Source organism: Cricetulus griseus, chromosome 2 (assembly GCF_003668045.3).
Source record: "Cricetulus griseus strain 17A/GY chromosome 2, alternate assembly CriGri-PICRH-1.0, whole genome shotgun sequence".
Lineage (NCBI taxonomy): Eukaryota > Metazoa > Chordata > Mammalia > Rodentia > Cricetidae > Cricetulus > Cricetulus griseus.
Genome location: NC_048595.1, coordinates 27973182 through 27990691, shown reverse-complemented (window position 1 = coordinate 27990691; position 17510 = coordinate 27973182). Strand labels below are relative to the sequence as shown.

General features: G+C 48.1%; 1 protein-coding gene across 1 annotated transcript; it reads left to right on the top strand.

The window, feature by feature from the left end:
• Window positions 1-827: 827 nt before the first annotated feature.
• On the top strand, window positions 828-10467 carry Snip1 (Smad nuclear interacting protein 1). The gene is made up of 4 exons (XM_027399238.2): window positions 828-1111; window positions 2031-2133; window positions 5228-5811; window positions 6641-10467. Exons 1-4 carry the CDS (start codon window positions 900-902, stop codon window positions 6903-6905), a joined length of 1164 nt encoding a protein of 387 aa, XP_027255039.1. The 5' UTR covers window positions 828-899; the 3' UTR covers window positions 6906-10467.
• The last annotated feature ends 7043 nt before the right edge of the window (window positions 10468-17510 follow it).

Here is a 17510-nt window from a genome sequence, read left to right as displayed (position 1 = left end):
CTCAGGACCCCAGGAAGAGCCATCTCTCCAGCCCAGACCCCAAGATTATTTATTTATTTATTTATTTATTTATTTATTTATTTATTATTTATTTAGGTTTTTCGAGACAGGGTTTCTCTGTGTAGCTTTGGAGCCTATCCTGGCACTGGCTCTGTAGACCAGGTTGGCCTCGAACTCACAGAGATCCGCCTGCCTCTGCCTCCCGAGTGCGCCACCAACGCCTGGCAAGATTTGTCTTTTTTAAGAGCCAGGCGAACACCTTTAATTCCAGGGCTTGGGAGGCAGAGGCAGGCGGATCTCGAGTTCGAGACCAGCCTGGTCTACAGAGTAAATTCTAGGACAGCCAACGTTACATATAGAAACCCTGTCTCGAGAAGCAAAAAAAAAAAAAAAAGGATTTTTTTCTTTTGGTGATTTGTGAGGTCTTAGGGACTGCCCCCAGCCCTTTGCACACGCGAGGCAAACGCTCACTTTACTGTTAAGATACATTCTCCAGGCTTTCCGCCCTTTTAACTTAATTTCTATTTGGCGGTGCTGCGGATGGAATCCAGGGCTTCGGGCTCGGCTAGGCAATCTCTACCTGACCGACTCACTAAATTGCCCAGGCTGGCCTCGAATTTACAGCGATTCTTCTGCCTCCGCCTCCCGAGGTCTGGCCTTGACTTTCCAGTCCTCCAGCCTCACTTCCCCAGGAGCCGGGATCCCGGGGTCACAAGCCCGGGCGTCCCCAGCGTAGGAACCTTAGCATCTGCGGCCACGCCCACCTAGGGGACCCCCCGCCGTGAGGGCTTCTGGGATAGCGCGCTGCCCGGAAGCGGAAGTACAAAGGTCGGGCCGTCACTTCCTTCGGCTCGAGTGGCTCAACGGACCGTGCAAGTGGCTCTCGGCCGGGCCGCAGGATGAAGGCCGGGAAGAGCGAGCGGGAGCGAAGCGGCCGGCGGCGACACCGGGCCGACGACGCACTGGCGACCGTGGTGGTGAAGCAGGAGCGTCTGAGCCCCGAACCTATCGCGCACCGGCGGCCCGACGCCCCAGCCGCTAGCCCGTCCCCGCCCGCCGCCGAGCCGGGCCGCGCTAGCCACCGTGGGAGTCGAGCCCGGGGAGTGAGCCGGTGAGAGGGCCGCGGCCGGGATGGCGCGGGGCCCGGGCGGTGCGAGCGACTCGGGGTGTAGAGCACCTGTTGAGTTGAAATGAGATTCCCCCCGCCTCCCACGGGGGACGGTGGGAATGTCTTTCCACTTGCCTGCCGCCAAAGTGTTGTTTCACGTTGGGTCCTGGCGACTTCTTCGCAGCACTCATTCGCCGATGCCCCCCGTACGGCATCGATTTACTGAGTGCACAGTGTGGGCTAACGATCAATTGAGGTACTGGGCCACAGGGTGAAGAAGAGAGATGGTTTGGCCCCGGCGAAATTGGGCGTGCTCCAACCCTAAAGAAGGAAAATAACAAATAGATTCAATTAGTGCTGAGGATATAGTCAAACAGTAACGTGGCCGGGCCGTGGTGGCGCACGCCTTTAACCCCGGCACTAGCGCTGGGTCAGGACAGAGAAAAATGTATGCGAAGAACCTGAAGTGGAATTGGGCTTGTTTTAAAAGTTGAAGCAAAACAGGCAGTGTGTCTGGAATTGAGCGATGAAGGAGCAGCATTGTAGGAATGAGGTGGGGTGGAGGAAAGGGTGGGTCCCTGGGACTTGCCAAGGGATTGGATGTGGTTGTTGGAGAAGGGAGTGTGTTAGGAAAAACAAAAAACAAAACAAAACCAAAAACCAGGCAAGATTGACTCCCTGGATAGTGATGCCAATCAGTAGGATGACAGACTGGGAAAAGAGCTTTGGGGTTCAAGTATTAGGGTATCTAAGTGAGCAGGCAGTTGTGTATGTGAGCCTGGGAGAAGTGGCTAGGGAAGTGAGGACCTGACTCCATTAGTGATTTCACAAATGTGTTATGTTTAGTAGCCTGATACTTGAAGCTAATTTATTTGGGGGCAGGGACATTGAGGTAAAATCCTGTGTACCATGCTCTGATAAGGTCCCCAGCCAAAAAGAAAAACAAGTCCTCAGGGAGAAGAAGCAAGTCTCCTCGGACTAAGAGAAGCCGGAGCCCCCACTACTCCACCGTCAAAGTGAAGCAGGTGAGTGAGTGGGCAGGAGCCTTTGCTAGGACCCACGTTCAAATCCAGAGCTGTTGCTGGACCTAAAGGTGGCCTGCACCGGCGTGTCTCCGTCTTTCCTTGTCCTGGCTGTGGGCTTTTCTAAAGACTAGATATATGTTTGTGTTGTTTTATGTGAAACTTCAAATTTGGAGGAAGTTATTGATTTAATTCTGATAACTCTTTGCCAGAAATAGTGCAGAGAGATGTACCTTTCCTTGTTTCTCCCAATGGCAACTTGTCACACAACCGTGGGCAGTATCACAGTCAGGATACAGACATCTCACTGCCAGTGGGAGGCCTCCAGCTGTTCTCTAGAGCCCTGTTCCTTTCCACCTTTATCTTTATCTTTATTTTTGTCTATCATTCCGCCAATCCCATGCTGTCTCAAGTACCACACTAAGTGATAAGTCTTGAAACCTGAGTGCCCCAATCCCTTTTACTTTAGTATTTTCAAAATTGTCTTAGCTGTTCTAGTTCCTTTGTCTGCATCTCTGTAAATGTTAGAACAGTCTTGAATGTGTGTGATTAAAAATAAAGTTTTTTTTTGGTGCATCTCCCCCCCCCCCATGTGTATGTGTTTTGCCTGCCTGCATGTATGTGTGTGCACTGTGTATATGTCTGATACCCACAGATCCCAGAAGAGGGTAGCAGATTCCCTAGAACTTGAGTTAAGGATCGCTGTCAGATACCACATGGGTGCTGAGTTATCTTCCAGATTTTCTAGTGTCTTGCTCCAAGCCAGTGTGGCGGTGTGTACATGTATCCCTACACTGAGGCAGGGGGATCACAAGTTCAAGGCTGGTTTATAAGTTTAGTGAGAGACACTGTCTCAAAAAGTAAAAAGGGAGGCCGGGCGTTGGTGGCGCACGCCTTTAATCCCAGCACTCGGGAGGCAGAGGCAGGCGGATCTCTGTGAGTTCGAGGCCAGCTTGGTCTCTAGAGCGAGTGCCAGGACAGGCTCCAAAGCTACACAGAGAAACCCTGTCTCGAAAAGGCTGGGGCTAAAGTTTAGAAGTAGAGCGCTTGCCTAGCCTGTTTCCTGAATTCTAGTCCCATTACCATTCCATATGTATTTATAGTAAATGGACTATTATTATTACTCAGCCTTAAAATGAAGAAAATTCTGATGAGTTACAAGATGTCTGAACCATGATGGCTTGCTTACTAAACGGGGGGGGGGGGGGCGGGGGGGGCGGAGCGCAGCAGGCGCGGCGGCGACAGGACACAAAAATTGCATGATCCCACATCTTTGTAGTTGAGACAGTTGACCTCCTGTCAGTTAGGTCCAGATTGGCTTGAAACTTGCTTAGTAGGTATTATAGGCAGGCCTAGAACTCTTTGGTTTTTTTGAGACAGGCTTTCTCTGTGTAGCTCTAACTGTCCTGGATCTTGTTCTGTAGACCAGGCTGGCCTTGAACTCAAAAGAGATTCACCTGCCTCTGCCTCCCAAGTGCTGGGATTAAAGCCAAGAGCCACCAGCCCTGGCTAGGCCTAGAACACGATCCCCCCCGCCCCCCATGGATTTAGGTTCTCATTCTCACTATATCACTTGGCTGACCTGAAACTCTGCCTCTTCCTCCTGAGTGCAGCCCCAGTCCCTTCTCCTTTGATAGTAGCTATTCCTGACCTTTTTAATTTAGCAAATCTGAGAAAATTTCTATTTTAACATTGGTCCTCTGGTTCCTAGCGAGACAGGTGGTCACTAACTGTTAGCTTCTTCTGGAGACTGCTGTTGAGGCTTTGCCTGTGGACTGGCTGATTACTGATTGATTTCTCATTGGTCTGTTTTTGTCCTTGTTTTTTTGAGACAGCATTTCTTTGTGTGATAGCCTTCCTGTGTAATAGCATGCTGGAACTCTGTAGATCAGACTGGCCTCAAACTCACAGAGGCCTGCCTGTCCCTACCCCCTGAATACTGGGGTCAAAAGCATGTGCCACCACCATCAGTCTCTCATTGATCTACTGGTGTGTTATGTGTATTGTAGTTTCTGCCAGGCTGATTTTTTTTTTTTAAAGATTTATTCATTTATTATGCATACAGTGTCCTGTCTGGATGTATGCCTGCAGGCCAGAAGAGGGCACCAGATCTTTTTACAGATGGTTGTGAGCCACTATGTGGTTGCTGGGAATCGAATTCAGGACCTCTGGTAGAGCAGTCAGTGCTCTTAACCTTTGAGCCATCTCTCCAGCCCCATGCCAGGCTGATTTTTAGTATGTAATTGTTGAAGCTGGAGCTTTTGAAATTATTTCAGTTTCTTTTTGGCTTATGAGGAAGTTGACTTTTTCCTTTACATAAATGTAATGGTTCTGTCCCCCCTCCCCCTCCTTCTCTCCCCCTCCCTCCCTTCCTCTCTTTTTCTCTCTGGAGGGAGGACAGGTTTTGTGTAGCCTTGGCTGGCTGTCTTGGAACTCACTCTGTAGACTAGGCTGGCCTCAAACTCAGAGATCCACCTGCCTTTGCCTCCCAGGTGCTGGGATTAATGGAGTGAACCACCACCACCACCTGGCTACTCTGTTCTGTTTTCTACACATGCTGCCCTGTGAGTTTGCTAGCAGGTGACTGATGGGAATATTATTTCTCCTTCCCTCTGTATCAGCCTCTTGTTTTGAGGGCTCTGGATGTGGGCTTGGGCTATCAGGCCTGTATTTGAGGAGCAGCATGGAGTATAGTCATAATGGCCCTCCAGGGGAACAGAACTACCACAGATGACACTCCAGGGGAATAGAACAGATAGTCTTGTGTAGATAGGAATTTGCTCTGAATATCATCAGCACTCAGGTTATAGATGTGTTGTTCATTTTGGGGGATTTAATTATTTTATGTGTGTGGGTGTTTTGCCTGCATGGATATCTACACCATATAGATGCAGTGCCCATGCTTACCACAAGAGAGCATTGGATCCCCTTGGAATGATAGTCACAGATTGTGAACAGTTATGTGGGTGCTAGGAACTGAACCTGGGTCCTGGAACAGCAGTCAGTGCTCTTAACTGCTGAGCCATCTCCCCAGCCCTGACAGCTTATTCACAGAGTAGAAGCCGTCTTTCCTTTACTGAATGCATCTTAATTTCAGGAACGTGAGGACCATCCTCGGAGAGGACGAGAAGATCGGCAGCACCGAGAGCCATCAGAACAGGAGCAGAGGAGAGCTCGTAACAGTGAGCGAGACCGGCACCGGGGCCATTCCCGCCAAAAGAGGAGCTCTGATGAGAGGCCTGTCAGTGGTCAGGGTCGGGACCGAGACAGCCAAATTCTGCAGGCCCAGGAAGAAGAAAGGGACTTTCATAATGCCAGGCGCCGGGAGCATCGTCAGCAGAATGAAGGTGCTGGCGGTGAAGCTCAGGAGGTGATCCCTCGCCCTGCTGGTAACAGAAGCAGAGAGGTGCCTGTTAAAGAAAAACCAAGCTTTGAACTTTCTGGGGCACTTCTTGAGGACACCAATACCTTCCGGGGTGTGGTTATTAAGTACAGTGAGCCCCCAGAAGCCCGGATCCCAAAAAAACGGTGGCGTCTGTACCCCTTTAAAAATGATGAGGTACTTCCCGTCATGTACATCCATCGGCAGAGTGCTTACCTTCTGGGCCGACATCGCCGCATCGCCGACATTCCCATCGACCATCCCTCCTGCTCAAAGCAGCACGCAGTCTTCCAGTATCGGTAGGTAGACCAGGAGGAGGACTGGAAAGGGAGCTGGGGTGAGTGTCTCATTGAGGACCCCTATGCTGTTTGTGGAGATGCAGAAGAGGCCATTACACCTTGTATCTAATAAGCTGGGCTGAAAGAGTCTAGCAGTCCTTGAGTAATCTCTTAACATTTGTGTGAGAATCTTGAACTTGATATCAGAAACCCAGATTAGCCGCTATCATTGCGGTGGTGCAGGCCTATAATCTCAGGTGTCAGAAGGCCAAGCAAGTATAAGCCAGAGTCAGAATGCCAGGTATATGCTGGCTGAATCTGCTGCTTAGATCATATTACCGTTACTATCTGATCCTCCACAGTCCCGTGGGAAAACAGGACCAGTGTTAACATCCTCATTTGACATCTGGGAAAACTGCAGCTCAGCACAGTTGCTGGTAGCAGTAATGATCTTCAGAGCAGAGCTCTGTCTCATATCCCGCCCTTGACACGAAAGTCTCATCTCATTCTAATGTTTTTCCCCATTTGGGCTGGTGCTAAAATAGCTGTACAGCATTGGAGGAAGTATATTTGTAGCCATAGCAAGAAGCCTTGAGTTCTACATTGGGATATCTCATGGCCCTCCATCCCCACCCACCACCCACAGCCAGCTCTACTTTTTCTCTTAGATATATTTAAACTGCTCCCAATTTCCCTGTCCAGGGCAGTGCTTCCCCTGTGACCTTCCAGAGGTTTTGTTTGAACCATGTTCGAGTCAGGTCAGTGACATCTAGATCTGTAGCAGAGAGCTGCAGAGTAGATGGTCCCTGGTAGGACTTGCTCACATGCTTCTCTCACTGGTCTCTTCTAGGCTTGTGGAGTACACTCGTGCTGACGGCACAGTTGGTCGGAGGGTGAAACCCTACATCATTGATCTGGGCTCAGGCAACGGGACCTTCCTAAACAACAAGCGTATTGAACCACAGAGGTACTATGAACTGAAGGAAAAAGACGTCCTTAAATTTGGGTTCAGTAGCAGAGAATATGTCTTGCTCCATGAGTCTTCAGACACATCTGAACTAGATAGAAAGGAAGACGAAGATGACGAGGAGGAGGAAATGGTGTCTGACAGCTAGCAACTGAGAAGCACCCACCCCCTCCCCCATGAGAATCCGTTCCTCCTGGAGGCCATGGGGTTGACTCCAGCGCCTCTTCTTGCCTTAAGTCTTTTCTCTGTTGCTGCCCAGCTTGTGTTGCAGTATGAGAACTCTCACTTCGTGTTTTGTTGAACTTGGCACAGCAGCCGCCTGCCTGTGGGCGCTTGTTTTCAGAACAATCTCACCAATTACAGCATGTTGAGTTTTGGTCAAAGTGTGTGGCTGTAGTGGGTGCCTTCAGAACTGCTGCACAGGAAACTTAAGCCCTTGGAAAGGGGATTGTGGCTTGTTCTCTTTGTACAGTTTCTTATTTATATAGTCGTTGAGCTTTGTGGACCAGGAGTTTTGTTTTGGTGACAAACCCTAGAGCAGAGAATCTCAGTAAGCTTTGGTTGTCACCAAAACAGCCTCCAGCTTATACCAAAGCTTTGGCCTGGGTCAGCTCTTGAGTCATAGAAGTTCATTTTGCACTTCGTTTTTTTGGGGGTGACAATTTACCACATAACCTCATTATTGACTGTCTAAGCTAGACAGACAGACACTCTGCGATGCCTGTGCAGATGTAACTGTGTCGGGAGGTCATGGCTCCTACCCACGGGCGCTGGTGACGTGCCATGTCCTGGGTGTGGAGCTGCATCCTCTGAGGATTCCTGATTTCCCCACGAAGCACAGACCCAACAGTTTGGATCACCTGGTCTTTTTCTTCAGCTTCACATTTTTATTCAGACATTACCTCTCTCTTCTCCCTTTGAGAAACACACTGACGTGGACTTTGTAGTGGGGGGCCCTGCTGTGGCCCTAAGGTCGTGTGTATGTGGCTAAAGGAGGTTGTGTAGCTTCCACATTTCTGTTTCAGCTTTGACCATGGGTTTGTATTTACTTCCCAAGGATGGAAAGCAAGGGGCAGCCCAGCTTCTGAATTTCCCACCTGGGGTCTGTGTAAGTAGAAAGAAATTCATTTCTTATGGTGTGTGTGCTTGTAAAATGGTGTGTTTCAGAGCCATGTGCTGATTTTCATATGACAGTGTTTTGTGATAGAAATAATACCACATGATAGGCAAAGGCCTCTGCATTTGGAGAGCAGGTTTTCATTTATATGTATTTTTGAGATTAAAAAAATAAAATTTGTAAATACAGCCCCATTTTAGAGGGTAATACTTTCCTAGCATAAAGGACTCTTGTTTGTAGGTGTGTTTGTTCCCAAAGGAATCTTTGTATATGCGTGTAGGGAGGTATGGGGAGTGGCCCACAAGTACAGGAACCTCATATCAGCAAGAAGGGAATGTGTCAGTGGAGTCACCAGTGCTTTTTTGAACTGTCAGGGAAGGTTTTTGTGGATGGCCCTGCATGTGGAGAAAACATCAGGACCACTTCGTCCTCAGGTGGTGACGGGGGCAGGGACACAAAGGGTGCACTCGGTCTCTGCTGCTCTTAACTTGCTCCTGGAGTAGAATTTAGGATGCTGATAAATGGACTGTCTTTTCTTCTAGAGGCTGGCTAGTGTAGTCTGGGCAGCTCAGGAATGTACATTCAGAAGAGATCACACAGTCCCTACCGTGTCCAGAAAGCAGACTGCTTTGATGGACTTTTTAAAATCCAGACAAGGTCTTCTGTTTGGGATTCCACAATAATCTGCCATCTCCAGGGCCTCCTTGTCCAATGATAGTTTGGGGATTTGCTTTCTTGATAAACACAGGGAGATGACCACTTTGCCTGCATCTTTTAGTAAAGAGGTCCCAGTAACCAGAAGTAGTGACTAATGCCTGGAGTCATGCCCCTGGAGAGGGTGATGCAAGAGGATTGCTGCAAATGTTGGGGACATGGAATGTGAGGCAGCCTGGTCTGCATAGTGAGTGAGACTTTCATCTCAACAACAATGTCCCAATTCTGTTGATTGTGAGCGTTTGCTTTAGCAGAACGAGAGTCCTAGGTTAAGAGCTCCCTTTGTAGACATCTGGGAAGATGGACTTGTTCATCTCAGATGTTGGCAAGGTCTTCACTGTCTTTCCTTGCCCTGTTGAAATACAGCTGTGTGTGAACAGATCTTTGCTACTAAGCTCCTGCACTAAGTTTTCCTTGGTGGTCCCAAGTTCTGCAGAGGTGGGAAAAAGTCTTCAGGTGTGGGTCAGTGAGATGGCTCAGCTAGTAAAGGCACTTGCCACCAGGCATGATGACCTGAATTTGATTCCCAGAATCCACATGGTAGAAGGACAAGCAACTGCTACAAGCTGTCCTCAGACCTGTACACACAAGATAATGTCAATGCTCTCAGCTACAGTTGTTTCCTTGTTCTGACTTTACCAAAGGTAGCTCATTAAGTGCAAATGCTGATGGCTCTTTCAGATATTTGTACTGTGTGTTTTGATGACATGTGGACAACAGGAATAATCAGCTAAAATAATGGTATTTGAAACAAGGTGCTGTAGCTCAGGTTGGCCTGGAATTCCTCTTGGAGTCCCGTCTATCCTCAAACTATTGGCAAACCTGCCTCAGCAAGTTTCACCTTATCCGGTAACACTTCCAGGTCTTCACTATATTCTTCAGCATCAATCTGAGTACCCAAAGGAATTGGCCCTAGAAATCATCAGCATCAACAAGGTCCTGTATTTTATGCACAAACACCTGGCATCCTGTGAATGTAAGCTCTGCTTGATACTGCATAATGGGGACAGCTACCTGACTCACACCCAAGGAAAGAATCATCAGACCAACTTCGCACTGGGAGTTGCCAAGGAGGCTTGTACCCTAGGTCGGGGTGAAGGTGAAGTTTATAAAGATTGACCAGCAGGGCTACAAAGTGATCAAGCAGAGGGCCACTGAAATGACCAGCCCAGCTTGCTGTTTCAGGTCAGCTACCCTGAGACCATGGGAAATACACACAACTGCTTCATGTTCGCCTAGAAGCAGAGGACCAAGGACCATGAAGGCAGACCTTATGAGAACCACAGCTTGGATGGTGGATTGACAGGGCCCAGAACGAGTCCTAAACTCGCTGCAACCTTCAAGACTGAGCGGTTCTTCCTCCAGTCTCATGTTAAGGCGGAGACACCCCCTACCCAACCCGTGTCAAGCAGTTCCCACTGTTGCTCATGAACTTCTGCTAGCATTGCCTCTAAGCCCCCATCCCCACCCTGTTCAGTGGCCCTTTCCTGCCCCTTCTGCATTTTCCTTTGCCCCCCCTTGGCCTCCCCAAATGCTGCAGCTGGTTCCAGGTCCACCCATCAAACCCATGAGTTCACCGTCTCTTGGCTGGGATTCACTCCCAGGCTCCAGGAGTACACCTACTTGCTTGTATAGTCCCCTCTCATGCCCCAGGGATATACCCTCCAGCCCCTGGATTTCATCTATAGGACTATAGAGATATAGTCCTAGTCTGGAAGGAGTTACCCCCTTGAATCCCAGGGTGTATACAACCCCATGTGTCCCAGGCTAAGGCCCCTCTTCCATCTGAGGGTCCTGGAAACATTGCCACCAGCAGTCCTGGCCAGTCCTGAGAAAGTTTTGTATTTTGTCCTGAACCCATTAAACAGCCTCCCCTGTGTGTGAGGGTAATTTAAAGTGGCTGGGGATTAGTTTAGTGGAGTGTTTGCCTGGCATGAGTGGCAGCTGGGGTGGTGGTTACCCCTTTACTATTAGTACTTGGATACAGATGCAGGCAGATCTTTGAGTTAGAGATCAGTCTGGTCTGCATAAGGAATTTGAAGCCAGTCAGGGCTACAGAGTGGCACATGGCTTTAATCCCAGCGAGTGCCAGAATAGGCTCCAAAGCTACACAGAGAAACCTTGTCTCGAAAAACCAAGAAAAATTTTTTTTCAAAAATATAGTGTAGACAAGAGTTTTCTGCCTAGACCACTGGCCAGCTCTGTCCCACCAGCTTCTCCCCAAATAATCACTGGTAGACTTATTATTAATTATAAATGCTTGGCTGATAGTTTAGGCTTTTTTGTTGTTGTTTTTGGTTTTGGTTTTTTGAGACAGGGTTTACCTGTGTAGCTTTGAAGCCTGTCCTGGAACAAGCTCTTGTAGACCAGGCTGGTCTCAAAATCACAGAGATCCGCCTGCCTCTGCCTCCCAAGTGCTGGGATTAAAGGCGTGGGGCCACCAACGCCCAGCTAAAACCAATTTCTTTTCAGTCTTGATTTGTATGTGTTTGGGTGCTTAGCCTGCAAGGGTGTCTGTGCATCACATGCATGAAGAGCCTGCAGAGGTCAGAAGAAGGTACAGATTTTCTGGGCCTGGAGCTACAGGCACCCAGTTACCATGTGGGTGCTGGGAATTGAACCTGGGTCCTCTGGAAGAACAGCCAGTGTTCTTAACCTCTGAGCCATCTCTTTAGCTAGGCTTAGTTTTTTAGCTAGCTCTTAAAACCTCCCCCATTTCTATTCTATGTGCTGACCCAAGGCTCATGTGCATACTTCCTATTTTGTTTGCTCTGCATCTCATGGTGTATTCTGTGACTTCACCCTTCTCCCCAGCATTCTCTCTGCCCCCCAAATCCTAGCCATCGGCCAATCAGCCTTTTATTAACAATGAAAGCAACACATCTTCACAATGTATAGAAGGATTATTCCACAGCAATACAGAGTTTGAGTTACTGAAACACTGGAGTGACTTAGTTGTATGAGCACAGCATGCTGATAGTTGGCTTGCAACTGTGGATTAGCCACAGCAACACTGAAGCAGGACGCTCCCGGGAGGGGTGATATCTGACGATTGTCTTAAAGCTGAGGGGGACTTTGACTTAGTGGGAGGTGGGGGGGGGCTATACCAGTCGAGGAAGCAGTGGGAGTAGAGAGGGGTGCATGGAACGGGTTTATAAGTCATGCTCTGAAGTTCCATAGTGGTGAGTGGCTCGGAGGTCACAGAGTCCCCTGCAGTGAATGCATGTGGAGTGGACAGAGTGGAGGAGACAAAATAACTGCGTAGACGATCACATCCAGGAGTCACGGAGATCCCGTTGGGTGGGACAGAGGCAGGCTCAGGCAAATCCTTGTCTCAATAATAATAATGGGACAGTGCCTGCTTTGCAATCATGAAAACCTGAATTTGGTTCCCCAGCACCCATGTAAAAACCAAGCACAGAAGTATTTGTAAGTGTTGGGAATGTGGAGATGGGTGGGTCCTGGGAGGTCACTGGCCAGTCTGTTGAGCTTCAGGTTCTATGAGACTATCAAAAAAATAAATAAATAAAAAAAAATAAGGTGAGAGCGACAAAGGACGACACCTGGTTTTGACCTCTGGCCTCCACATGCTCACGCACTCACGTGTATGCACACACATGTGCATGCCCCTGTTAAGTGACAAAACCTTACCCGAGGAGATGCCATACACTAAACTATGGGTATCATCAAAATCCAACTCGATGAAACAACTTTTTTATTTTTCATTTTTTTAATGAATCTTTTGAGACATGGTTTTTCTGTATAGCCCTGGCTGTCCTGGAACTCACTAGGCTGGCCTTGAACTCCCAAACATCTGCTTGCCTCTCCCTCCCAAGTGCTGGGATGGTGAACCAAATTTTATGGGTGAGGGGTCACTTACAGGAATGAAAAAGGTTCAGACAGCTGCATTACCAAAGCTCACCCCAGCATGGGCGACAGCTCACAAAAAGCTGGGAACCTGGAGCACAATGCACAGCCTGCAGGCAGCTCAACAGGTTGGACAGTATCCTTTCCAGGTGCCTCAGTTGGTCTAAACCTCTTCCAGGCAGCTGGACTGGTCTCAGAGTCTTTGCAGCTCAGCTTCCCTTGCTTCCAGAGGGACTCTCAGCTTTTTATTGTTTACTCAGGCGGGCGAGGGTGAGGGTAGAGGGTGAGGGTAGGGTCGAGTGAGTCTGGTCCTAAAAGCTATTTTGGTTGTTCACCTTTCTGCTAGAATGTTTCAATCTGTTTCCATTTCTTGAAAGGCTTATATAACCCCACAAAATGTTGGTATATAAGAGCACTTCTAGGAAAATACAGTTTTAAGCACTCTAAACAAGTACTAGCTCGCACTAGAACTCCCAACCTCAGTTAAGCAGGATTTGACTTTTGCAAATGAGAGAGCCGAGGCAGGGGCAATAAGTCACAGATTTTGTGCGTGTGGGTCTCTTGCCTGCATGTATCTCTGTGCACCCTGTGTATGCCTGGTACCTGTGGCAGCCAGAATGTGAGATCAGATAACACTGGAAATGGAGTTATAGACAGTTGTGAAACACCACATGGGTGCTGGGAATCTAACTCGGGTCCTCTGCAAGAACCACAGCACTCATACTGCTGAGCCGTCTCTCCAGCCTCATATCCCACATTCTTTTTTGTTTTGTGTTTTACTTTAGGTTTTTTGAGACAGGGTTTCTCTGTGTAACAGCTCTGGCTGTCTTGAAACACTCTGTAGGCCAGGCTGGCCTTGAGCTGACAGAGATCTGCCTGCCTCTGCCTCCCGAGTATACCACATTTTTCTTAATTTTGTGTGTACATGTGTTTTGCCTACATATGTATCTGTATCTCATCTCAGGATGAGGGAGTCAGGTCCCCTGGAACTGGAGTTACAGAAAATTCCAAGCCACCATGTGGGTAAGTCAGTATTACTTAAGAACTTAGATGCAAGCCGGGTGTTGGTGGCGCACGCCTTTAATCCCAGCACTCGGGAGGCAGAGGCAGGTGGATCTCTGTGAGTTCGAGACCAGCCTGGTCTACAAGAGCTAGTTCCAGGACAGGCTCCAAAGCCACAGAGAAACCCTGTCTTGAAAAAACCAAAAAAAAAAAAAAAAAAAAAAGAGGGCTGGGCGTTGGTGACACATGCCTTTAATCCTAGCACTCCAGAGGCAGAGGCAGCCTGGTCTCCAGAGCCAGTACCAGGATAGGCTCCAAAGCTACACAAAGAAACCCTGTCTTGAAAAACAACAACAACAACAAAGTTAAAGAGGAGGCAGAGGCAGGCAGATCTCTGTGAGTTCAAGGCTAGCCTGGTCTACAGAGCGAGTTCCGGAACAGCCAGGGCACCATGAAGAAACCCTGTCTTGAAAACAAAAGTTAAAGAGGTGCTGGAGAGATGGCTCAGCAGTTAAGAGCATTTGCTATGCTTTCAGGAGACATGGATTTGATTCCCAACACCCACATGTTGGCTCACAACTGTAACTCTAGTTCCACGGGGATCCGGTACCCTCTGGCTTCCACAGGTACCAGGTACGTACATGGTGTACAGATGCACATGCAGACAATGATAAAAGTCTGAAAAAAGGTATATAGTTTCTAAAAAAGGTGATGAGCCACAAATTGGCATCTGTACACTACCACCCAAAGGCTCAGGAACCATTTCAGACTGGAAGAGCCAGAGGTCAGGGAGGACTGGCACACCTTTTGGACATGAGAGGATTGCTGTATTTGTCAGCCCAGCAGCTGTGGCTGCTACAGAAGCTGCCTCACAAGACCCCATCCCTAGCTTTGACAGTTGATGACTTCTGTGGGGAAGAGTCAGTTTTATTTAAGGTGTGGCCCCTGGTAGGTTGATCACATTCCATTGGATGACCCCATACCCATAAGTATATGAGCACCACAAACTGGGACTCACAGTCAATAAGGTGGGGGGGGGGGTTTGCTGGGGAGATGATAGCTCAGCACTGCTTGCTCTTCTAGAGGACCCTGATTTAATCCCCAGCACCGTCATGAAAGCTCACACCTGTTAGTCTGGTCCCAGGAGATCTGATGCCCCCTTCTAGCCTCTTTAGGAATTGCATGATTGTGCAGACATAACATATAGGCTAAATATCAGTATACATAAGAAGCTGGTGGTGGTGGCGGCATACATCCTCAAACCCAGCACTCAGAAGACAGAGACAGGCAGATCTCTGTGAGTTCAAGGCCAGCCTGGTCTACAGAGCAAGTTCCTAGGACAGGCTCTAAAATGATATAGAGAAACCCTGTCTTGAAAAAAAAAAAAAAACCCAACCAAATAATAAACTTCAAGGTCTGATTGATATTTTTTGAGCCAACGCTAGCCTTAAACTATGTACTTTTTTGTTTTGTTTTGTTTTTTTTTTTGAGATAGGGTTTCACTATGTAACACTGGCTATTCTGGTACTATGTAGATCAGGCTGGCTTTGAATTCACAAAGATCCACCGGCCTCTGTTTCCTGAGTGTTGGGATTAAAGATGTGTGCCACCATGCCTGGTTTTAGAAGTTCTTATGTGCTCCAGCCTGGCAGGAAAAGAGAAGAGCTGCTGGGCTCAAAATCAGGGATTCATGCATGCGTTGGCACACAGCCTACCGAATGAGTTCTATCTCTAGCCTTGACTTGTCTTTTGTTTTTTTTTTTTTTTTTTTTTTTTTTTTTTTTTTTTTTTTTTTTTTTTTTTTTTTTTTTTTTGAGACCTGGTCTTATGTAGCCCAGGCTGGCCTAAATACTATGCAGCATCTTCTTGACCTTCCTGTTTCTTACTGCCTTCTCTCAGGTGATAGAATTATAGTCATGTACCTTTAGAGAGGAACATGAAATAATTGAGATTTATGTTTCAGTTCCAAAAGAGAAAATTAGGCAAAAGGGTTTGGCGAAAATTGAGAATTTCTCAGACCTGATGAACAATATCCACCTAGAGCATAGCAACTCAAGGACATCCACACATGGGGGAAAGAATAATGCCACCTCGACTCACAGTGAAGATGCAGAACACTGAGAAATGCAGAGCTGGCCTGTGGATGGAGGCCCTATTAGAGTCCTTGTTTAGTCTGTCCTGGTTCCCATCCCCAGCACCAGTTAACAATGTGCACGGTGGCTGACACTTGCCATCCCAGCATTGGGAAGGCAGAGGCAGTACAGAAATTCAAGGTCTGTGTGTTCTGTTCCATAACAGCCTGGGATACAGTACTGGACCCAAAGATAAAAGCTAATTCTTCCACAATCCTTCCCCTCTGGAAAACCACATACGGTAATAGGAAATCTGCCTGCTTCTGCCTCTGGAGTGCTGGGATTAAGGATAGGTGGCACCAGGTCAAGTAAGTGATGCACTTATAGCATCTGTATTCAGTAGGATTTCTTACTATGAGGCAACAGAAGTAAACCTAGTTACATGCCAGTGGCATAGATAGGAATATAGATTTATTAATTGAACTTATATTTTCTAAGACAGAGTGTAAGTGTTACAGTGAAACATTCTGGCACTCAGGAGCCAAAAATACTGTTACAGCTCAGATAGAAAAGTATTCTGGCACTTGGGAGCCAAGGAATACCATAGGTCACAGAAAGTGTAGCAGCTTACAGCCCTGCTCCGGTAAAAGGCTTCCCCAATGTAACAGCTCTGCTCCTGCAGGATAGGGTTTCCCCAGCTCCAGGAAAAGGCTTCCCCAATGTAACATCTCTGCTCAGGCAGGGGAGGGCTTCCCCAGTAAAGTTGTTACAGTTTGGCTCCAGTCCCCCAGAGTGTAACAACTGCTTGGCTTTGCTAGGGGAAGGTTTCCATGTTGAAAGGTTAAAAGGTGGTTTGAAAGGTCGTCACCCAAACCTCATTCAAGAGATTTATCTGGAGGGAAGAATCCAGGAGACTGGCTGCCTCTTCCAGGGTGGAAGAAGACAGCAGCAAACTGAATAGGCACAGGGTTTATATAGAGCTTCTTGGGGGGCGGGGGTGTCCAGGGAGAAGATTTCTGGAGTGGGGATTGGTCAGATTTCAGTCCCTTGAGCTCAGATTGGCTAGATCTTGTGCTCAGAGATTGGTTCATTTTCCCTGCTCAGGGATTGGTTGGTTTTCTGCTTAGTTTGTCAGGAATAGATTGGTGCTAATTTCAGAGCCAGGGCATATTTTTTTCACTGCCTCTGATTCTAGGGCCAAAGTGTGTTTCTTTGACTCTGCTTATGGTGTGTTTCTTTGGCTGGCCCTTTTTCCCTACACAGGGTCTCACTATGTAGCTCTGGATGGCAGATGACCCGGAACTCCGTATGTAGACCAGGTTGGCCTCAAGCAGAGCTAAAGATCCTTTTGTCTCCTGGTGGTGGTGGGATGAGCCTTTAATCCCAGCACTAGTGGAGCAGAGGCAGGTGGCTCTCTTGAATTTCAGGCCAGTCTGGTCTACAGAATGAGTTCCAGGGCAGCAAGGATCCATCTGCCTCTGCCTCCAGGGTGTTGGGATTAAAGGCATGAGCCATTAAGCCTAGCCTTAATTTATTTTTGAGACAGGGTCTCTGCTATGTAGAACATAATGGCTGCAAACTCATGATTCCCTACCTTCACCTCCTGAGCTGCTGCCATTACAGGCCTGAGCCATTAGGCTCTGCTGATTCACAATCCTCACAACGACTATCTTTTGAAACGTGTGTGTGTGTGTGTGTGTGTGTGTGTGTGTGTGTGTGTGTGTGTTTCACATTGTATCTCTGGCTGGCCTGGAACTCTATGTAGATCAGGCTAACTTCAAACTGAGATGAGCCTGCTTCTGCCTCTGGAGTCCTGAGATTAACGGCATGCGCCACCATCCAGGAATCTGCTCTCCAGCCAGGATGGTGGGGCTAGACCTTGCTCAGATTTCCCACCTGCAGTTGGGGTGGTGAGGCAAGGGCATTGTCTGAGGCAAGGCACATAGGATACTTAACAGGCTTATGCCGCAGCTGGACTTTG

What these genes read in the sequence shown, in the direction of transcription:
- Snip1 (XM_027399238.2), top strand. Translation starts at nt 900, where the DNA reads ATGAAGGCCGGGAAGAGCGAGCGGGAGCGAAGCGGCCGGCGGCGACAC. An exon ending in CGAGCCCGGGGAGTGAGCCG is followed by an intron (nt 1,112 to 2,030) that starts GTGAGAGGGCCG and finishes TGCTCTGATAAG; the next exon opens with GTCCCCAGCCAAAAAGAAAA. An exon ending in CCACCGTCAAAGTGAAGCAG is followed by an intron (nt 2,134 to 5,227) that starts GTGAGTGAGTGG and finishes TCTTAATTTCAG; the next exon opens with GAACGTGAGGACCATCCTCG.